The sequence below is a fragment of the Rhinatrema bivittatum genome, chromosome 8 (assembly GCF_901001135.1).
Source record: "Rhinatrema bivittatum chromosome 8, aRhiBiv1.1, whole genome shotgun sequence".
Lineage (NCBI taxonomy): Eukaryota > Metazoa > Chordata > Amphibia > Gymnophiona > Rhinatrematidae > Rhinatrema > Rhinatrema bivittatum.
This window is the reverse complement of record NC_042622.1, coordinates 205,091,574-205,115,289: the sequence shown is the minus strand read 5'-3', so window position 1 is coordinate 205,115,289 and position 23,716 is coordinate 205,091,574. Positions and strand designations below refer to the sequence as shown.

The following is a 23,716-nucleotide window of genomic DNA, read 5'->3' as shown; positions in this document are numbered from 1 at the left end:
CTCGCATGCTCACTGGCTCACTCAGGGCTCTCGTATACATGCTCACACATGTTCACGGGCTCTTCTATACTCGCACACTGGCCCACTGGCTTAAATACTCCTCTTGCTGAAATATATGCTCATAGGCTCACTTGTTCTCTCACGCTCACAAACCTGCTCTGGTAACCACAGTCAGCCCGACTGTATTATGCAGGGCAACAATGGAAAACCAAACATAATCACTCCTCACAAAACATCAAGCAATAAAATCAAGAGATATGACATTCATAATATTAAAACTATGACAAGAATAAATGTCAAAATTTGATATTCAAAGCACTTTCAGCACTACTTAGCCAGATAAGTAGGACATTGTGGTTAAGTAGCTGCCGCTGAATATGCACTTTGGCTAAGCAGCAGCTGCTAAACCTCATAAGTCCCTTTATATATCAAAACCAACAATGCAACCCTACTCATTTATAACTTTTATATATTTCTTTAGTTATCAAATAACCATAAAACCTCCTTTTGTATTAAGTCTACTTATTTATATTTACACACTACATTCATACTTCACATATCCACACTCATAAAAACCCTTTAAATATTCTATACATTGTTAGCAATGCAAGTACAATATTAAATGGCGTGCTATAGCTATCACAATATTAGAATCAACTTTTTTTTTTTTTTCAAGTAAACCTCATAATGAACAAGTTGTAAACCATCTATTAGTCATAAAACAGACTCCAGGTCTAGAGCAATATATGCTTTTCACCAATAAAATATTTTAAAACAGCATACACATGAAATAACACCATATAATTAAAAAATCTCCAGCGCTCCATACCATTAAATAAATAAATACCTGACGTCTTTTGACTTCCCAGAGATTGTTGTGGATTTGCGTGAAGGGGGCCACACAATCTTTATCCTCTCTCTCTCTCTCCCCTTCAGACACCTAGGCATTCTTGCTCACACACACATTCAGGCTCTTTCTCATACATATATGCAGGCTTTCTCTCATATATACACCCGAAGGCTATCATTCACACATGCAGGCACACTCTCGCTCTCTCTTATAGACAGGCAGGAACTCTCATGCACATCTGCAGGCTCTCTCTCTTTCAGACAGACATGCAGACTCTCATACATATACAGGTTCTCCGTCATGTAAGCTTTCTCACACGTACACCCTCTCAGTCATCCTCCTTTCTTCTAGGCCTTGGCTGTGCCTGCAGTGCTCCTTATGTACTGCCAGAGGTGAAGTGGGAAGAGGCAGCCCTGCTATTTTCAGATGTCAGGCCATAGGCCTTTCTTCTGGCCATGGCGGGTTGGGCTCTGTCGCAGCCCCACTGAGACCTCCCTTGGGCCGCATTGGATTGGGCTCCGTCACGGTCCTGCTGAGACCTCCCTTAGGACTGCAATGGCTTGGGTTTCATCGTGGCCCTACCAAAGGCCTTGCTCTATGGTAACCCCTTTCAGCAGGAGCTGAAATGAAGACCACGTTACCAGTGCAACCGGCCCACCGGGGGATACCTGATAATCACTAGTACTCAGATGAGTCCCGGCCCAAATATTAGAGACATTATCCCCATTAGTGAGCATCACACCCACCCTCCTGGGTTCTATTACCATTTGTTTGAGCAGAGCCCTTGAAGGGCATTCACTATCTCTCTACTTCTTGTAGATTCTGCAGAAGGAATACTCTAATCCACATCCAGCAAATTAAGACCTCCAGCAAGCAGCTCTTCTTCTCCCTTCTTTCCCACCTTTTGGATGTTTTCAATTTGATCTCTGTCCAGTTCTTCAGTTTGGCCTGTAGATCACACCAGTAAAAATGGAAGCACTATCTTTATAAAAAAAAAAAAAAAAAAAAAAGACAGTCCATAATGCTTCTTCTCTACCTCACGTCTCTTGCTTGGATATTGTTTTTGCACTAACTTGAAGAAACCCAGAGGTGAATAAACCAACAGTAACATTAAGGAAGCATGAATTCACCTTATACAGAAATCTAAGATCAGCAAACAGAGCACTTTTAACCATTCCATCCGTGAAAACAGCAAGACTTACCCAAGTCAGAGAACGTGCATTGTCTCTGGCCGGTTCCGTTTTATGGAGCTCCATGCCCCTTGAACTTAGACTTCAGAGCAACCATAAATTTTTCAAAACACAACTCAAAACCTGGCTTTTCAAACTAGCCTTCAACAAAGAGAGTGATGCAAGCTTGTAAACAAGAATAAGCGGAATGTAGCAACAAGCTCACAAAATCCAGTTACCTACTGGAAATTAGCTCACCACTAATTTTAACTGTAGTCAAACCACAGGATACATCGCTATAAAACATACAATCCCCCAATTGATTTTCTTCATATGCATAATCCTTATAGTAAATTATATTAGTCTATATTGTTTGTTACCGAATAATACTGGCACCACCTATGTAAATTATGATCCATATTCACTTTGATATTGGTGCACTATTGTAAACCGTTATGATGGTAAATAACTTAATGACGGTATATAAAAACTCTTAAATAAAATAATAAATACAATCATAGACAAATACATGATACATTTGAAATGTATATCACCATCATATGAAGGACAAGTATATTCTTGTTCACATCCACATCAGTTATCAGTCTTTCTCAGACCCCAGCCGTTTTATAACCATCGGTCATCAGAAAAATATATATTTTTTAATTATTTCAGTTCACTTAAAAATTTGAACTTAATTTTTAATCTTGTGTTCCAATAGCCGCTGACACTGCCAGCTCCTTTTCAGTGTTTCGGTTGTCTGCAACAGGGCGACAAAGAGCTAATCTTCCCTTTTCTGTCCTTCCTTAAGTTATAGTCTGGGATGGCCGTGAACCATGTCTCCATAACAGCAGCAATGTCCAAGTCCGCCTCCACCATTAGAGCTTGCAGGTCTGGGAATTTTACAAGCATTCGTGGTCATACTTTTCCGGTTAGTCATCTTGTCTGCATTTTTCCGTAGTCATCTTGTCTGCATTTTTGAACTGATTGATTTGGTTAGTTTCTCTTCCTTCTTCCTGTTTGGCTTGGCGGTGACATGCCAGTTTTACTGGCCTTCTCTTACCACCCCTGCTCTCTAGTTTAAATGCCTGATAATATAGGTTCTGAATTTTTCACTTAGTATCCTCTTTCTTGCCATAGACAAATATAGACCATCCTTACCACATAACCTTTTAGTGCTCTGTGCATGGTCCTAGCCTCCAATGTATCCAAAACCACTTTCTTTACACCAGGTTTTGAGCTAGGAATTAAAATTATCTATATGGCATAGCTTATCTGTTCCCTTTCTATGAATAGCTAATGCTTCCGAAAAGGCAGTAGTTTTTGCTGTGTGTCTAATATGCTTCCCTACATTTTGGAAATCCTTTCTGTACTTCATTGATACCATTTCCTTCAAGGTCATTGGTCCCCAGATGGATGATAACACTGATAGAGTCCTTACTTTCTTCAACAATTGCTTTGACCACTTGGTTTGCATTTCTATTAGCTGAGGATCCTGGAAGGCATTTAATTGTTTTCCCCATCAAAATGAGTTCCTAAATTGGTTCCTGTGATTGAGCCTCCTAGCAGAAGCTTTCTTTTCTGATATTTGATCGTTGAAGGGTTCCTGGATGCATTGGGTGACCACGTCCCTTTCAGACATTGCTTCATATTCTCTTGCTGGGGCATCCTCATTTTCCAATGCAGAAAATGCTTACATAAGAGTAACAATGGGGAGAGTGGGTGCCTCTCTTCATCGGAGGCATTAATCTGTCAGAGCCTACAGTAATGTAATTATCTCTGGGTTTCTGAATCCTGGGTGTCTAACTTTTCTGTGGGAGTGGTGGCAAATACACAGGTACATCAAAGCTGGGGAAAAGAGCCCACTGTGCACCATTTATTTCTAGGTTTCTGAATCCTCTGTGGGAGCTTGGGGAGAGATGCTGGAAGGAAGGGGAAGTTATTTTAAACTTGGACAATTTCTCTTTTAGGTGAATTAGCACTTAATTCATGGCAGACAGCTGAAGGAAAATTGGATAACCCTTAATTCTTCAAATGATAGGCCTTGTATCATAAGCATCATATTTGTTGCACTGAATAAACGACATTTTGCTAATAGTGACTAATAAACAAGTTGTGAGATTGGTATTCGGATCCTATATTATTCACTTAACCTAAGGCCTTGGAAAAACTGTTTAAGAAGAAAACACTCTAGGGGGAGGGGAGGGAATAAACAGCAAGATAAGAGCAATCAGTATATAGGGGAAAAGAATACAGTTATTAAAATTAGACTTTAAAACTTAGCCGAACAGGAACTAGGTAAACTGTTCAATTCTCAGCCAGTCCACATGTGCCTGAATTCTCTTTCCAACTAGGTTTAGGAGGGCTTTGTGGCTGTACAACTTACGGGCTGATACAGAAAGAAGTGCGGGAGAGCCGGCGAACACCCGCTCTCCCGACGCACGCACAGGCCAGTGTCCTGGGCGCGTAATTCAGTATCGGCCCACATGCAAATGAGGGCCTGCGGTTAAAGGAGGCGCTAGGGACACTAGTGCGTCCCTAGCGCCTCCTTTTTGACAGAAGCGGCGGCTGTCAGCGGGTTTGACAACCGAAGCTCAATTTTACTGGTGTTGGTTCTCGAACCTGCTGACAGCTACGGGTTCAGAAAACGGAAGCTGGCAAAATTGAGCGTCCTTCTTCCAACCTGCTGGCTGCGGGCAGATTTTTTACTTTTTATTTTTGGGGGGGGGGGGGCCCCCTCCGACTTAATATTGCTATGATATTAAGGCTGAGGGTGTACAGAAAAGCAGGGTATTTTTCTGCTTTTCTGTACGCTTTCCTGGTGCCGGCCGAAATTAAAATGTGCGGCTTCGCTGCACATTTTGCTTTCTGTATCGTGCGGGAATAACTAATAGGCCCTTCAACATGCATTTGCATGTTGCGGGCGCTATTAGTTTCGTGGGGGTGGCCGCATGTTTTCGACATGCTATTACCCCTTATTGTATAAGGGATAAAAATAGCACGTCAAACGCGTGGCCAAACGCAGGCTAACAGTATGCTCCGCCGGAGCGCACTTTACTGTATCGGCCTGTTACTGATTACAAACCACTCCCTAAAAATCTGGAAGGAAGAGCCCTGAATTTCTCACTTAACAGTACACAGGGAATTTAAAAATAACTGGAAGATACCACAGCAGGAAACTCAGCAGGATTAAGAACACTATTGGAGATTTATTTTTTTTTTGTAATTATTCAGCCACATAGACAAAAGCAAAACTGAAAATGTATTTATTGAGAAAACAATAATGCCATATTCAAGAACAGATTCAAAACATGTGTGAGTCCTGTCATCTTGGTTCCTCCCCATAGTTTGAGAGCTTTTAATACATAATCCTATACAGGGCATATATCTTCTGTTGTGTGCAATATACTTGCCTCCTGTGTAGCTGTGTGCCTTCTAAAAATGTGCAAGTTGATTTTCCTTATCCTGATTGGAGTGTCCGATCTGTAAACGTGTCACAAGGTTGAAATTAAACTGCAGTGCAAAGACTATGATCTACCAACAAACTGCATGCCCTAGATGCATATTTTTCTCTGTCTAAACTAGTCTATACTTTCATTCAAGGGATCCCTCTGCAAGGAGCTCTTTTTTTTTGGTTACACAGAATTAATTATTTTCTTCAGTGCATGGCCAGGCTGTCATTATTTCGTTTTGCCCCTGGTGCAGTGATCAGGCACCAGAAACTTGCAAGTAATGCAATTCATTTATGCACAGGGATGTATTGCCATGCACTTTAGAGGGAACATTGCCAGCAAATCTTTTATTGTCACTTCTCTGAGTGAAATGATCTTTTTGTGATGTTATCAAGATAGTGCATTTCTTTATAAGCACCTATTTCCTCAGACCTCTGTGCAGTCTGTTTAGCCAATCAGTGGTCACAGTTTCCTCAGTCTTTTTTTTTTTTTTTTAATTTTACAGAAGAATGCCAGAGTGGCAGTGCTTGGTGCCTCCGGAGGAATTGGACAGCCCCTTTCCCTTCTCTTGAAGAATAGTCCCTTGGTGAGCAATCTTGCCTTATACGATATTGCTCATACCCCAGGTGTAGCTGCTGACCTCAGTCACATTGAAACCAGGGCCAAAGTTACAGGTATGTCACAATCTTTGTATGTTGTAATCACCAATTGTGTGTTAATATAATATAGACTACAGTGCAATTGATTTTGGATTTCCATTCCAGCATGGTTTGAAATTATAATCCTTCAGAAAATTTTCCCCTGGTGAGGAAAGTCCCATCGTCAATCATAGATTAGAAGTTGTACTCTATTCCCCCCCCCCCCCCCCCCCATTTTCACCTGGGGATCTAAAAAGTCTCCTATGCTGGCTGAAGGCTGGATAGGAAATTTTTTTTACAGTGTTCAGCTCTTCAGTGCTTTTTTTTGTGCTAACAAAGGTTGTTCCCACCTGGACAGTTTTCTGTTTCTTCTACCTCACTGATGGGCAGGTGAACCAGACTTGAGTCTTTGCCAGAGTACTGGTATTGGCAATCAATTTTAGTGCTTATTCTGTGACTACTTCTGCCGGACAATGCAAAAAGGCAGAGGAAAAGTAGGGTATATAGGGAGGTGTCTAATCAGGGAAAAAGTAATTGTCTCTCTACAAATGTGACACCGTCTGGAGTATTGTATTTAATTCTGGATGCTGCATCTACCAAAGTAGTAGTAGTTCAGGTAAGGTTACAAAGTTGCTTCAGTGTCTGTACTATAAGCCATTTGAAGTGGGACTTAAGGATATCTGTCTATATATAGTATGTGTCTTGGAGGCGATTCATCAACATCTTAAAGATATAAAATGGGGGTGGCCAATTCTGATCCTCAAGACACAAACAAGTCTGATTTTCAGTATATCCTCAATGAATATGCATATGAGAGACTTGCATGCACTGCTTCCATTGTATGCAAATTTATCTCATGCATATTAATTGGGGATATCCTGAAAGCCAGGCTTGTTTGTGGCTCTTGAAGACTGGCCACACCGATATAAAAAAAATATATATAACACACAAGAAGCAACTCCCCCCACCCTGTGGAAAAGAAAGTTACTCTAGAACAATAGGTTTATTGTATGAGGATGGAAAAGGATAGCCTCAGGAGTAAGGTTAAGAAATATTTTTTCACAGAAAGTGTCTTCCAGGGGAGAGGAGATGGAGGTAAAAACAGTAACCATTCAAGAAAGCCTTGGATATAAACACTAGAAGATCCTTAGTTGAAGGGAAGTGGGAGTAAAACCAGAGATGAAGTAGGTTCTGTGGCATTGTAATAGGAGAGGAAAGTGGGCAGGCTAGGTGGGCCTTGCAGTCTTTATCTGCTGTCATCATGTAATTTTATACAGACTCGAAAATGTTCTAATAACTCGGCTAGCCCTCCTGGTAAGAAGAGATGTTTGGTGGCTATAATTATGATTTTTGTTATGTAGATTGTATTTTCTTTTTGCACACTGCGGTTTGGCTTTTAGATACAGAAATAGGACTAGTTGCAATCTGTCATTCTTTGGTGCAATTCTGACCATGCCATCTGATGTGAGTCTCTTCATTGTTTAGCTCTGTCATCTTCTGGAGCTATGGATGACTTCAGGAGCAGGGGTCTCAGGTTGAGAATGGGCCGCACTCCTACCACTCTGTCATGAAGCCAAGCCACAGTTTTTACTTGGACAGCTGAGCTTTCTACTTTAAAATAACTTTGGTGTTCTGGAATTGTAGTGCTTTATGCTATCATTTTTATCTATCTATACATGTGTAAAAGTATTATGCGGCATATAAAACACCAGAATCCCAAATATCAACAAGTGTGAGGAGAAAACCTTGTATTCAAAGGAGAATCTCAAAATCAATTGCAATTTATTCAAACACAATGTGGTGCTCAGCACAATTTCTTAATCAGTGATTTGACTTTGTTTGCCAAGTTTGATAAGATTTAAAGCTTTTCACATAAGCAATAAGGTGTTTAAATCTCCTGATATGGCCTTGTTTTGCCAGATGACTTCCTCAGGGGGGGGGGGGGGGACATAGCCTAAATAGAAATAAAAATAAAAAATATAATCTAGCAAAGCTACCTACTAATACAATAGTTCCTAAATGATAAGGTCAGAAAACCCCCCATACCTGGAGCAGAAGATATTTCAGAAATACACCTTTTATAGCAGCTGTCAAAATGATATCCACAAGATGAAAAAAACTGGCAGACTCAGCTCACTAAATCAGCTGATAAACTTTCTGAAAAGTAACACGAAACAGTAACCAACCAGATCAAAAAACTGACCAAATGTCCCGCTTCAAGCCCAGTGGCTCAGGTCTGAGAAGATCGAGTTGTTCATGTTGCAACAGGGCACTATTGACATCATTGCCTCAGAGGTTCTTATGAATCTGATCACTTACAAAAAACTTTGTCAGAAATAACATGTTGTGCAACAAAGTGAAACCAGGGGGGCATTTTCATTTGAACGACGGATACTACTGCAGTGCACCAGGATGCTATCATGGTTGTGTTTGGTCTGTTACGTAAGTGGATTTTTCTATTCCTAGGTTACCTAGGTCCTGAGCAGCTTCCAGAGGCCCTGAAAGACTGTGAAGTTGCAGTTGTTCCTGCTGGTGTCCCTAGAAAACCAGGTAATTTCTGGTGCTACTTGTGATGTGGTTAAACATTTTTAGGCTGCGAACTTTTTTTTTTTTCCCCCCCTAGGGATTGGTTACAAGTAGAACTTTGCACCTTTTGTGTCCCAATGGCAGTGTCGTGTTGCACAAGAGGTGCTCTGTTGACCTGTCTGCAACAGATATGAGACTATTTCCCGTCTGCTTAGTTTACTGGTTGTTTTCTTATACGGTTACTGCATGGTTAAGATGAAATTTAAGATGTTCTTTGTAGTAAATGTTGAGCTAAGCAAACAGTCTTTGTGTATAGACATTAGTTGAGGACATCAGCTATAGAAAGAAGACAAGTTGAGCTTTGTATGCAGTTTTCACTCAACAATAACAGCATATGTTTAACAAAAAAAAAAAGGAAGGAGTTATACATTGGTTATTTAATTTAATTGCATCGCCTCAAAAATGACCCAGTGCAAGGCACTACATAAAACCATACAATCAAATGTATAACTTACACAAGCTGATTGCAAGCAATCATTCCAGTCCACACTCCTTCTACACCCCACTTTAAAACCATCCTCCTTACGCTCAGTTGAATCCAAAAGTCAGCACACTCATCCCCCTTCAACTAAAAGCTGCACTGAACAACCAAATCTTCAGTCACTTCTGACACAGCAAGTAATCTTTCATCTCTGTTGAAGCTCCCAAGGGAGACGCTTCCACATACTTCTCTCCACTGAAAACATTCTATGCCTTAGATTTTGCCAGGCCATTACATGGACATCTGGCATACATAGTGACTCTTATTAAGAGGCTCATAAAGTTCTTGCAGGTACATAATTTACCAATGTATCAGAAAGACAAACTGGAGCCATATTGTTCAGGCATGTGAATACTAAGAAGAGTATTCTAAATGTAATACGATATTGAATTGGTAACCAGTGTAACTCCTGTAGTAACGGATGTACTGACTCTCTCTCTAGTTTTTAATCTTTGCCAAGTGTGCGGAAGTATTTTATACAGCAGCTGCTTTAGTAGCCCAACCAGTACTGCTCTCACAGAACAGTAATATATAGATGACCTAAAGCTTTTATATATGAACTGTGGCTTCTCATTCACGGGCCATGTTAAAACAGTGGAACTGTGCTATCAATACAATCTGCCTCAGCAAGGTTTTATAACATGCTGCATTTTTAAATGTAACAATATGATTTACCCTGTAACGAGCTAAATATTAGTTGGATAAAGAGGTTCTCTGCTGTTCATTATTGCCGTTCAAATTGTCTAATGTGAGGTTATAACTATGTGTGATATAGCAGATGCAAGGAATTTGGATAATGTTTGCATTATCCATTGACGTGTTTCATTAATATTCACTTTATCTGTAGCATATTTACATATTATTCATTTCATGCCTGTAAGTCTGGTGGCAGCGTATCCATCAATTGAAAGGGTTTTTGAGTTCAGGAGTGAGTGTGGTATTTCTGCTTCCCTCAACAGTGGAAGCTGGGCCACATGCTGTGGTGTTGGATGAGATGGTTTATTTCTTGTGGAAGAACAGGAGCTATTTTGCTCATCTCTTCCAGCCTTTGCTTGCTGATTCATCTAGCAGTATAGATTGAAGCCTCCATGGTAGTCACAACTGAAAGAAGAGTGGCAATAAGAATGAGGTAGTGAGTGCAAATGCTGAACATCTTATGCAAACCATTCAAATTTAGGATTGCAGTGATTACTGTTGGACCAAGATGAGCCATGAGTTCTTTCAGTCTATTAACCTGTTAACTAAGTGAGACTGTAACAGCCAGCATAGTAATGTATTTCTGGTCTTGGTTGTGCTGATGGTGCTGTATTTGTTGACTTACCTGATTTTGTTATGGTCTGCTGTGGTAATCTCCAGGTATGACACGTGACGATCTGTTCAATACCAATGCTACTATTGTGGCAACCTTGACAGAAGCCTGCGCCAAGCACTGCCCCAAGGCCATGATATGCATCATCTCCAATCCAGTAAGTGGGAATGTTAAATCTGAGAAGAAACTGAAGCCACATATAGAGCTGCAGAGGTACCAGCAGCAGTCTGTAGAGTCCTCTGCTGTGCATGGACCTCCGAGCAAGACAAATGGGGGAAAATAACCTAAAGAGCAGAGGAAATGTACCCCTGTACCTCATTGTTTGAATGAACGGGGAATACTGATTCTAAGATCTGCCCTATACACTTCTAATGTATGAAGTCATGTTTTTCTCCTCCTGGTTGATAGCCATGCATACTGATTGGCTGGTTAATAGATCAGTTATTCACTATATGTGATGATGCTAAGTGCTTTTCCTATCCTGTGAAATTTATCCATGCTTAGTTCTGTAGACGGAGTACTGGAATAGAAGCTTTGTTGAACAGCAAATGCTGAGCTGCTGACTGTGTTTCTGTATGAGTCACTAGTACTGTAGATCTCTAGTACATGTCCCTTCTGTGAATGCATGTGTTGGAGTAGCCTTCTCGCCTTGTGGATATCTTATTACATGGTCATTTCCTTCTGCTCTGCCCTGCTTCTTCAGAGCTGTGGACTAAGGGCAACACCAGATGAACTACATGGTAGGGCAAGAGTGGCTAGTCCCTGCTTGGGGGGTTCATTGAAATATATATTCCCAAAAAAAGAAGGGTGTTAAAATATTATCCCTTGAATCTGCTGTTCTAGCATTCTCTCTCAACAAGCAGGATGAAATCAGCCGTATTAATGGGTGGTGTCATCCAACAGTGCTAAAATGGACCAGCTCTCCCACAGCATGCACACAAGTTTTTTCAGTCTGCTCTGCAGATCAGATACATACCTTAGCTGTGATAATTTGTTGGGATTTTTATATCTTATTTTCATGTCTCATTTGTTTTCCTTTTCTTTGCAGTTCTCCTTATTAAAAAAAAAAAAATCTTAGAATAGCTCTCCTTCATTCTACGTATATCTGGTTTCACTAAGTTTTAGTTTAATTTTGGCCTTCTTTGTGTTACCAGCCATGGCTGCCAAAAAAATCCCCCAAAATCCAGTGGGTTTAAGAAAAGGTCCATTGTGCAAGAAAATAATGTTGATTGCCGATCTACATGCTGGATGTGTTCACTGTCTTGGCCTGGAGCATGATGTGCCAGCCTGTGCAAGTATATGCCTAAGGGCAAGAAAGAAGAGAATAACACTGATGAGAATTCTTAGCATCTCCACAGCTTCAGGAAGCAAGTCTTCCTTTCTGGAATGACCATCTTCCAAATTGAATTTTTGAATTTATTAAAATTTATGCATAAAATCAATAACATAAATTCTAAACAAACATGCAGTGCTGCTTAAATCGAATAACTTCATTCCACTTCTTTAAGATGACACATACAAAAGGACTAAAAAAAAAAACCGGCTTGATATTATCTGCAAGTATTTTAAGATTATATGCTTGTTTATACAAAAATGTTTTTTTAGAGCTTTTTTTATTGAATTGTAAAGAATATGACATAGTGACATTAGTTCTGCGTTACACCATGCCAAAGCATAAACCAACATGAATATAAAAAATGTATACATGGCAAGAGCACGGTTTTTTAAAAAAATGTACCAGTACAGTTGATTGAATATAGTCCAGAAAGGAATTCCAAAGTTGAGGATTAACAATAGAAAATGCTCCATTTCCTGTCAAATCCAGACATGCAAGTTTCACAGAAGGAACGTCTTAAAGATTTTTATTGGTAGATCTGAGAGATTGTACAGGCTTGTAGATTCTCAGAACTATATTTATCCAGCAATCAGTATTACCATGAATTATTTTATATATCAAATTTGGACTCACCATTTGACAGGTACCCTTGGAGTCCCCTTTGTCTTCTCTCTTTCCTTCTCTGAATATCCAAAATTCTGCTAAAACATGCATTTCTTTCTTTATAACATTGCCAATTCCTTTCTGAACACACTATCAGAACCCTTATCTACTTTATCTCCTCCTGCTTAGACTATTGCAACCTGCTCCTCACAGGTGTCCCAGCAAGCCATCTCTCTCCACTGCAATCTGTCCTAAATTCAGCTGCACGACTTATCTTTCACCAAAGTCGTTGCCTTCACATTGCCCCTCTTCTGAAGTCACTGCATTGGCTCCCTGTCCGCACCCGCATACAGTTCAAGCTCCTCTTTTTCACTCTGCAGCACCTCACTACCTCTCTCCTCTTATCTCTCTCTAACCCTTCCTCGTGCACGCCACTCATTGAACAAGTCACTCCTATCTGTGCCCTTCTCCTTTACAGCCAATTCCTGACTCCATGCTTTCCACCTAGCTGCGCCATGTGCTTGGACTAGCCTTCCTAAACTGGTGTGTCATGCTTCCTCACTTGCTGTGTTTAAATCTCATCTAAAGACCCTCCTTTTTGAAACCACTTTTAAAATCTTATGCCTGATTCTGTCTGCTTTTAGGCTTTTTACCTAACTTTCTCTTCTTGTTAACCATTGTCTTGCTTTATGAAATACCCCAAGTTTCGTGTCCTGTATGTTTCTTATTAGATAATAACCTCCATTAAGCAGACACTGTCCTTTTGTATGTTTGTACAGCGCTGTGATTGTCGAGTGGCACGATAGAAATGTTTAGTAGTAGAAGTGAGAGGCTCCTTTTCCTACCCTGGAGATTATAGAAGGAAAGAACTTAGGCTCTCTTACTAGAGGGAGATCTTATGTGAGATAAGAGAATATACTGGCTCAGATGAGCGCAGGCGCCATAAGCTGTCCTCAACAAGGAGTGAAAGGAATAAAACACTATTAAAGGCACAGACGCCACAGCACATGTCGCATGGCACAATATACATTGATGGAGAAGTCTGCCTTTGTGGAAGAGGTGGTAATGGATCCAGAGTTCATTGAAACTAGAAGATCTAATGTATCCAAAATTTGTCCAACTAATGGCAAATGAATTTCTTTTAATCTTTTTGTGGAAGCAGAGCCACGGACAGATGACTTTGGTTTGTTAAAGGTTCACTGATGCACACAAGGACCTGCAGACCAAGGCATGGCAAAACCCGTGTCTGTTCCTCCAGTTTAAAAGTTAGAGCTCAAATACAAGGTGCTGCAGGCTCCAGACCACAGCAAGGTACAACTTTCACACCAGTCAGTGGTAGTGGGGGTGGCTCTACAAAAAGCAGAAAGATCAAAGACTGCATATGCACCCAAGGAAAAGATCTAACTGTGCTGGGTAGAATTGCTAGAGTTTTCCAAGGCACAGTGTTAAGTTCCAGGATTGTGACTTATCAATTCTTTATGATACAATATAAAATCTTATATGGAGAAGACACAAGAACTTGCAGAGATCTACGTTTTGATGTTAAAGGAATTTTTTTTTATAACACTGTTGCAGAAAAAAAAATGCAGCAAACATAAGATCCGCATACGATATGTTTGATACCACTTCTTTTGCAATGTACATAAGAACATAACATAAGAATTGCCGTACTTGGTCAGACCAAGGGACCATCAAACCCAGTATCCTGTTTCCAACAGTGGCCAGTCTGGGTCACAAGTACCTGGCAGGATCCCAAGCCATAGCTAGATCCCATACTGCTATGCCCAGGGATAAGTAGTGGCTTTTCCCAAGTCTATCTGGTTAATGACAGTGTATAGACCTCTCCAAACCCTTTTTAAACCCATCTGCACTAGCTGCCTTTTACCACATCCTCCGGTGATGAATTCCAGACCTTAATTTCATATTGAGTAAAATAATTTCTCTGATTTGTTCTAAATAAGCTATTTACTAACTTAGAGTCCCCTAGTTTTTGTATTTTTATTTTTTTGAAAGAGTAAATAACCAATTCATATTACCTGTTCCAGTCCACTCATCATTTTATAGACCTCAGCCATTTCTTCTCCAAGAAGAACAGCCTTAACCTCTTTAGCCTTCCCTCATAGGGTTGCTGTTCATCCCTTATTTTGGTTACCCTTCTGTGTATATTTTCCAGTTCAACTGTTTGGTTTTTTTTTTTGGTTTTTTTTTTTTAGATGCAGCGACCAGAATTGCACATAGAACTCTTGGTGCGGTCTCACCATGGAATGATACAGAGTATTATGAAATTCTCTGTTTTATTTGCCATTCCTTTACTAATAATTCCTAACATTGTTTGCTGCAGCACACTGAGCTGATTTCAAAATATTTTCTATGGTTATGCCCATATTCTTTTTCCTGAATGGTAATCCTATTATAGAACCTGACATGTAACTACAGTGTGGGTTATTTTTCTCTGTGCATTACCTTGCATTTGTCCACATCAAATTTCATCTGCCATTTGAATGCCCAATCTCCTAGTCTTTTATAAGGTCTTTCTGCTATTTTTCACAATCTGTTTGATTTCACCACTTGGAATAATTCTCATCTGCAAATCTGATCACCCTACTCATCAGTTTCGTATCTTTTAATCAGTTTGCAATTCTCAATAGGACATTGCCTCCTATCCCTTGATTTTTAATTTTTCTCAAATCTCTCATGGGGGATTTTGTCAAATGCCTTTACTGATCCCTTAAAAAAAAATGTAGCAGATTGGTGAGGCAAGACTTCCCTTGTGTTTTTCCCATTAAACCATGCCTTTCTATATGCTCTGCGATTTTGTTCTTTAGAATAGTTTATACAATTTTTTCTGGCACTGAAGTTAGTCTTGCTGATCTATAGTTTCCTGGATCACTCTTGAGCTCTTTTTTTGAAGATTGGAGGTTGGCCAATGCGACTCCAATCTTCAGCTACAATAGACAATTTTAACAAGAGGTGACAAATTTCTAGTAATAGAGCTGCAATTTCATTTTTTAGTTCTTTCAGAACTCTGGTGTGTAAACCATCAGGTTCAGGAGATTTGCTATTCTTTAGTTTGTTAGCCCTAATACATTGTCCAAATTCACCATTATTTGTTTCAGTTCTTCTGAATCATCACCATTAAATAGTTTCTTGCTAGGGTATCTCCCCAAAATCCTCTTCAGTAAACAATGAAGCAAAGAATGAATTTAGTCTTTCTGTTATGGCCTTGTCTTCCTTAAAAGCCCCTTTAACTCCTCAATCATCTAATGGTCTAACCAATTCCCTCACAGACTTCCTACTTCAGATATATTTAAAAAAGGTTTTATTAAGAATTTTTGCCTCTAAGGCCAGCTTATTTTCAAATTCTCTTTGCCTATCTTATCACTGTTTTTCATCTAACTTACCAATACTTATGCCTTTTCATATTTTGTTCAGTAGAGTAACATAGAACAAGGGGATCCGACCAACGGGAAGATGTTGTGTAGCTTGCAGATGCTCTTTGTATGGAAGATAAACTTTTTGGTGAAAAATTCAAAGGGATTGTAAATGTGATCAAGGATCATTGTACCACCTTACAAACCCTTAATTTCACTATAGAGAAGTAAGCACCATACACTAGAAAAACAGTTTGTTCCATATAGAAAGATGCTGTATTATCCAAGAAGAAACCACCATCTGTATGGATGACAACGATGACTGTGCTTGGAAAGGGTCAAAAGCCACAGCAGACTATATGGTGCAAGCCAGCTTCAAGTTTTTAACTGTGAGTGCAAGCATAGCTAATCTTTTTCAGTCAATATTCACACATCTGTCAGAGGAGGAAGACTTTGAAGTTTCAGAAAAAGTTGGTATCTTATAATTAAAGACAAATCGGTACTAAAGATTGTTTATCACACATTGTCTCAGTCTTCAAAGCTTGCCCCCCATGGTTACCTTTTGCAAATGTTTATGGAAGTAAGAAATTCTATGCTGTGAGTTAATGGCACTCCTAAAGGCAAATGCACTGAGAAAAGTATCTGAGGGAAAATAAACTTGAAATTCTATTCCAAATACTTCCTAATGCCCAAGACATTGGTAAGTATTTTCCCAGTTCTGGACCTTCAGGAATCGAAACATACCTAATAAAAGAAAAATTGAAGATGAACTCTCCAGGATCCATTGTTCCAATGTTGGAGAGAGACAGCTGGCTTTGCTCCCTGAACTTGAAGGATGCCTACACCTTTACTATGCTATAGCAACGCTAGGAGATAGCCTGCACGGAGCTACAGTTACTACCTATAAGCAAATTGCTGGGCAGACTAGATGGACCATTTGGACTTGATTTGCCATCATTGCTATTCTATATCACAGAAAATATATATTTTTCACTAGATTTGAGTATTGCCATTCAGCATCTCAGCAGTGCTTAAGTTTTTATAAAATGCCTAGCCGTAGTAGCGGCTGTTTTCTGGTAGGAAGTCTTCCCCTATCTGCATAATTATCTTACAAGAGGACAAACCTTTAAGGGAGGCATAAACGTTGCTTCATCTCAAAGTACAAACTGCAATTTCTTAAATGTCATGCATTTTCAAAAATTGAATATGGCTGGTTCATTTGTAATCCAATTTATAGGGGCACTTATTAACATATCTGTAGGAAAGGCTTTCCTACTCTATCAAAGGACAGAGAAATTTAAAAACCTTAATTCAGATTGTCAAAGGAAAAAGTGGTATTTGCATTCTACATGATGAGACTAATAGGCCATATTGCAGCTTCATTTCCTGTAATCCTATTTGCTTAACTGCACATGAAAGTTTCAAATAGAATTAAAATCTCAGTGGAGAGAAGATTCTCAGTGTCTTACTGTGTAAAAGTGAGGCACCAATTGATTCTGTCTTTGAGATGGTGGCAAAACAATGCAAATCTGATCAGAAGCCAATCTTTCCACCAACTGCATTCAAATATATGATAACAGATGCTTCAAACTCTGGGTGGAGAGCACATTTAATGAACCTGCATTCACAAGAAAATTGGTTAAAGAGAATTAAACATTAAATTACTTCCAGCTGGATGTGATATTCAGTGCCCTAAAAATGTTTCAGTTGTGTTTAAAGAACAAAGTAATTATGATTCAAATGGACAACGAAGTAATGTAGCTAAACAAGGAGGGACAGGATCTTGCAGACTATGGAAGCTATAAAGATTTGGAATTGGGCGCACTTACAGAATATTTTCCTCAGAATGTCATCACCTTGTAGATGTTCCACCATCTCCCAGAACACCATGAATGGGCTTTTGACACCAAAGTGTCAACCGTCATATTCCCAAAACGGGGCATTCCTGAGATAAACCTGTTTGCATCGAGCCAGAACAAGAAAGTCCTATGCTGCTGTTCAGAAGGGCCAGCAAGAGAGTCTGGCAGTGGACACTTGCAATTCACTGGGGATTTGGTCCCATGTCTGCCTTCCCAATTCCATTGACCTCCAAGATGATACAAAATCTGAGACAAGACAGCTTCATTTATTTATTTTTATATTTCTAATTCATGTTTCCCAGTATTAGTCCAGGATGGATGCCATCTGCAGTGATGACCTTGTTTTGGCCCTGCCAGATTTGGTTCCTGTGGCTACACTATGCAGAAACCAGTGAGATTTAGAATTATTTCCTACTCCGATCACCCAGGACAATGGAAAACTGTTCCATCCCAACTTCTAGTCATTAGCACTCACAGCTTGGATGTTGAGAGACAAGTAATAGAAGCAATTCTACTATTTTAGGGGTTACAGGAGATTCTTATGGCCTCCAGAATCCACCTATCAGAAAATCTTAAAAGTTGAATGGAAGAGATTTTCAATATGGTGCTCTAAAGATCACCAGGATACTTCCAAATGCTGTATTCCATCCCTTCTGGACTAGCTGATGGTATCTAAGTTCATGACAACTGTTAACTCAATTAAAAACCTCTCATGCTGTGGGACCTAAATGTAGTCCTTACTCAGCTAATGAAGGGATCATTTGAGCCTTTAGAAACAGCAAATCTAAAGCACCTTACATGGAAGGTAGTGTTCTCGGTAACCATAATATTAGCACATAGAGTAAGTGAAATATAAGCATAGAATCTTACCCTCCATACTTTTACTTTTTCAACAACAGAGAGGTATTGCAAATACATTACAAATTCCTACTAAAGATGGTATCCTCCCCCCCCTCCCCATTTTAACCACTCTATTATATGACCAATGTTTTTTCCAAAGCCAAATGCATACACAGGGGAACAAGCACATGTTGGACTGAAAAGAACACGAGAACTGAATCATGTAGACAGTCAACTCAGCTACTTATCACTTTTGACCCTAGCGAACTAGGGTTGCAAGTGGCCGAGAGAACACTTTTCTAACAGGCTAACAAACTGCATTGAATTCTGCTGTACTCAAATAGAGCTAGACCTACAGGATAAAGGCAAGGCCAATCAGGTCAGAGGAATGGCAGCCTCAATAGCTTCATCTTTCTTCAGCTTCCATAGAAGATATAGGAAAGGCTATAGTCTAGTGTTCTATACATTCCTTTACTTCTCATTACTGTTCGGGCAATACTTTTAAGAAGGATAGTGATTTTGAGCAATCTATTTTAAAAGGCCTATTTGTATAACTGCTTAAACTCTTACCATACTTTTCTTTCAGGTTTGCTCTCAAAGGATCAGAATTCAAGAAGTCACATGAACAGCATATATAGCCTCGCTGAACAGTTCCTACTTCACTATTTATTTGATATGCTTTCTTCAAAACTCTTGGGAGTCCCCACTAGTGTGGTTGATTTTATCCTGCATGTCGCTGGAGAAAGTAGAGTTGCTTACCTGTAACAGGGGTTCTCCTTAGACAGCAGGGTAAACTAGCCACATTTCCTCCCTCACTTGTAGAGTTGAAGCTTAGCTCTAGATTACTTTGAAATATGTGGGAGCTGCTGTGCATGCTCAGTAAAACCCTTTAGGTTTTTGTGAGCTCTAGGAGAGCTGGTCAGATTCCATGCTGTTTAATGACATTGCCCACTATGTGGCTGGTTTTATCATGCTGTCTATGGAGAATACTCATTACAAGTAAACTACTCTGCTATACTTGTAAAGCAGTTTGGATGCTCTTGAAGACATTCATTTTTTTTTTTTTTTTTTTTTAATCAGGAACAATAATTCTCTGTTTGTAATTTTTAGGTCAATTCAACAATTCCCATCGCCTCAGAAGTGTTTAAGAAGCATGGTGTGTACAATCCCAACAGAATTTTTGGTGTCACAACACTGGATATTGTGAGAGCAAACACCTTTATCGCTGAGTTGAAGGTAAGGAGTGCTACACTTATCCTCCTCTATACCGCCGCATGAACTTTTAATCTAGTTGAAGTTTAAGAAAAAAATGCACTCTAGCAAGATGACAGTGCATTGCAATGCATTGTAAGAGAGAATCCTCTGTGCAATTATAAAATGATAGGAGACCTAGAAATATATAATATTTATACATAAAAACAGGACAACAGTGAGATCGAACAAGTCTTACTTTTATAACTGCTTGAAATGGATTGTCTAAAACATGTCCAAAGTCTGCTACCTATTAGCTTGGAATTTATTGGAATTTCTTTGACAACACATACAAAGAATATTAGAACAGGGGATAACACAAATTCCAGTGAGCTAACAGAGTATATTGCTGAAAGCCAGAATAGTATGTTAATGCGTTATTTTCATAACCAGAGCGCGCCCCCCCCCCCCCCCCCCCGTTTCCTCTGTCAAGAGTTAGCAAATTGTGGCAGAATTTTCAAAATCCTTTGGCAAAATTTTGCATAAAGATGCATACTTCTGACTATTAGTCCTGGGGGAATTCTGCGCTACTGCAGAGCGCAGAATTTGCATAGAATTTCCCCCCCCAGCGCAAAATTGCCAAATTTTGCACAGAAAATGGCAGAGGAGACTCAGCATGCCGCAGAGTGTGTGCCGTTCACGGCAAAGATGAAGGCCCCGGCATGAGGTGAATGGAGCATGCACCGTTCGCGACGAAGATGAAGGCACCAGTGAGAATGAGTGTGAGAGACCGGGGGGGGGGGGGGGGGGTGCTTGAGTGTGGGTGCCAGAGAGAGGGAGCCTATATGAGGAGATTGTGAAGAAGTGTGTGTGAGAGAGGAAGCTGGTGTTTATGAAAAAGGAATTGTATGTATGTGAGGGTGCTAGCCTGTGTGAAAGGATTGTGTATGTGTGTGAGAGAGCCTGTTTGTCTCACACACCCCTTCATAGGTAGCCTGTATGCGTGAGAGCGAAAGGGAGCTTATGTGGGTGTGTAGGCGAGGGAGCCTGTATGTTGGTGTGTGTACGTGCAATAGAGAGGGAGCATGCATGTGAGCGAGAGGGACAGAGGAAGCTGTGAACGGGGTCAAACTCTTTGGGAGTGGAAGGGGTAAAACCTAGAGGTGGAGGGGAGAGATACTGGCAGGTGGAGGAGTTGGGGCCTGAGAGGGCAAAGTGGCCAGGGGAGTAGGGGGAAGAGAGTGGAAGTGACACTTACAGTGAATTTCTAGGGAAATTCTGCTCAAAATATTTAAAACTCTGCATTCTTAAGTATTAACTTTTTTCTGTATTAATTTACACTGTAATTACTTTCTGTCATGTAAATTGTGTTATTTTGACCAATATAAAGTATGCAGAATTTCCCCAGGAGTAGACTATACAAAAAGTAAATTTTTAAATTGAAAAACATTTGCATCGTTTTAATCAATAATATTCAAACTATATACAAATTATAAATGTACCAAGTACAAAAATCAACAATTGATCAAGATAATATATTACAAACTGTGAAATGTCACTTTGAATTGAAACGGTGCAACCATCCTTTTTATACTTTCTTGAAAGTCCTTCAGGCTGATCCACTAAATGTGCGAGAAAATGGGCGCTCAGTGTTAAGTGCCCGCTTTCCTAACGCACACCCAGCATACCTGTCATTTCAAATGTCATTTGAAATGACAGGTACCAGGAAGTGGATACAGGAGAAGGGCTAACTGACCCCCTAACTCCCCCAAAACTTTCCGCCAGTCCCCGCTCACCTGCCCTGGCCGTGTCCATCTCCCGCGCTGACAGCTCCGGAGCAGCCCCAGTCCTCTCTCCCCTCCTCCCGGGGACAGCCGGCGGCGGATCGGGCGCTCCCCATGGCTCCCTATTCTCTAAAACGTAATGAGTGCACGCCGTGACCCGAGCACCCGGCTGGACGTCAGAGGTCACGGCGTGCACTCATTACGTTTTAGAGAATAGGGAGCCATGGGGAGCGCCCGCTGTCGCCGCCGGCTGTCCCCGGGAGGAGGGGAGAGAGAGGACTGGGGCTGCTCCGGAGCTGTCAGCGCGGGAGATGGACGTGGCCAGGGCAGGTGAGCGGGGACTGGCGGAAAGTTTGCCCGATTCACTTTGGTCTTGTCCCGGGGAATTAGGGGGTCAGGCAGTGAAGCGGGGCTGGCTGGGGCTGCTCCGTGGCCCGTGAAATTTCGTCTCTGCTTGCCTGAACACTCCACACTAACACAGGGGTAGGCGGTAAATTAGCAGGTTAAACGCGTGGCAAAACTGCTGGATTAAAAAGCGATAATCGGGGCACGCGTTACTGTATGGGAGGGAATAGCTAATCCGATCGTTTACATCTCATATACATGCCGCGCGTGGAAAGGGTTACCCATAGATTTAAAGAGGCGGTAAGGATGGGTTAAAAGGGATAATGAATCGCAGGTTGGACTAACGCGGCCAAATTGTGAGTAGAAAGTGGGTTAGAAGCAGGATAACCGCGGCCGCACTTTACTGTATCGGCCTGCCAGTGAGGTGAGCAGCTGAAGCAGGAGCAGAGACTGAAGACAGGCTGACACCCTGGAGTTTTCTTCTATAGATTGAATTAAACGGTGTGAACGCTTTTAGAACTGTAGATTCTGTAGCAGGTTGTCAAATATGCAGGAACAAGCTAATTGAGGTTTCTCTTGAGGATCACACACTAATCTCGGGACAGAATATAACCCACCCTCCCTTTCCCCATGAGACCTATTCTCATGCTTACATTCAGCTTGATTTTTAATTAATTTAAAATGCTGCAGCCAGACTGCTTGTCCAGGCACAGTTCAGAGAACATTTCACCCATTCTGACTGCTTTTCACTGGTTACTGATTTCTCAGCCTATTAAATTTTAAAGCTTTAACCTTGGCAGTTATAGTCCAGCATAACACAGGCTATATCTGTTTTGGCTGAGGGGTTGATCTATACGTTCCACCTCTCATTGTGTTCACAAGAGGCTAATTATCTGATTTCACCACCAAAAGTCTTTCTCTATTATGGCCTGAAATCGCCTTTTTCCTTATGCAGTTCCAAATTGGTAGTTCCTCCAAACTGTACTTATAAACTGGCCTTATATCTTTTCTTTAAAAACTTTTATATTTACTGCTGTTATTTAATTATGTTTTGATTTTATATTCTGTAACTCGTGAGCAGTTAGAAGGACAGGATAAAGCGAAGTTGCTTACCTGTAACAGGTGTTCTCCATGGGCAGCAGAACAAACAGCCACACAAGATGGGTAATGTCATCATCGATGGCGCTGAATCGGCCGTCTCTCTCTTACCTCAGAACTTTTCAGTCCATTCTGAGCTTGCATTGCACTTCCTGCACTGTCGCCTCCATGTGAAACTCAGTCTTTTCCTTAGCTGATGTCAACTTCTCAGGGAGGAGGTAGGGATTGTGTGACTTCTGCTGTCCATGGTGAACACCTGTTGCAGTTAAGCAACTTTGCTTTCTTCGTGGACAAGCAGCACATACAGCCACACAAGATTTGACTCTCGAGCTGTGGATTTTTGTGATGTTATCTCTGTTTTGGAGTTTCTGCAGTCTGACAATGAGTGAGAAGTTGTGGCTTTATTTTAATGTAGATTTGAGTATAGCATGTCCAGAAGTACAGTCAAGGTTGGCTGCGTGGTCTGTACAGTAGTGCTTGGTGAAAATGTATTGTAGACCATGTAACAGCTTTACAAATATCTTGGATAGCTAACGTGTGCTGTTGAAGTTACAACAGCTGTGACCTGGTGAAGCAGTGAGAGATACATTGAGTAATCCATCTAGACAAAGATTGTGAGTGCGTATGCGGCTTTTTTTTTTTTTTTTTTTAACCTCTTCTTTATTTGTATCATAGGATAAAAAGTTGAAATGATTGGTGTGGAATAGTACAGTCCAAAGTATGTAATTGTTCTGATTGCATTGCATGTGATTTTGGATAAAAGAAAATACTGGTAATATCACAGCTTGATTAAGGTGAAACTGA

The 23,716-nt window shown here is 40.5% G+C and overlaps 1 protein-coding gene across 1 annotated transcript in view; it reads left to right on the top strand.

Annotated features, from left to right (window-relative positions):
* The window catches only part of MDH2 (malate dehydrogenase 2), a 64,815-nt gene that overhangs the window by 11,289 nt on the left and 29,810 nt on the right, over positions 1 to 23,716 (top strand). The window contains exons 2-5 of the mRNA XM_029612691.1: positions 5,977 to 6,145; positions 8,576 to 8,659; positions 10,533 to 10,642; positions 19,605 to 19,730. Of these exons, the coding sequence (XP_029468551.1) occupies positions 5,977 to 6,145; positions 8,576 to 8,659; positions 10,533 to 10,642; positions 19,605 to 19,730 (489 nt within the window). The remainder of the gene's footprint in view (positions 1 to 5,976; positions 6,146 to 8,575; positions 8,660 to 10,532; positions 10,643 to 19,604; positions 19,731 to 23,716) is intronic.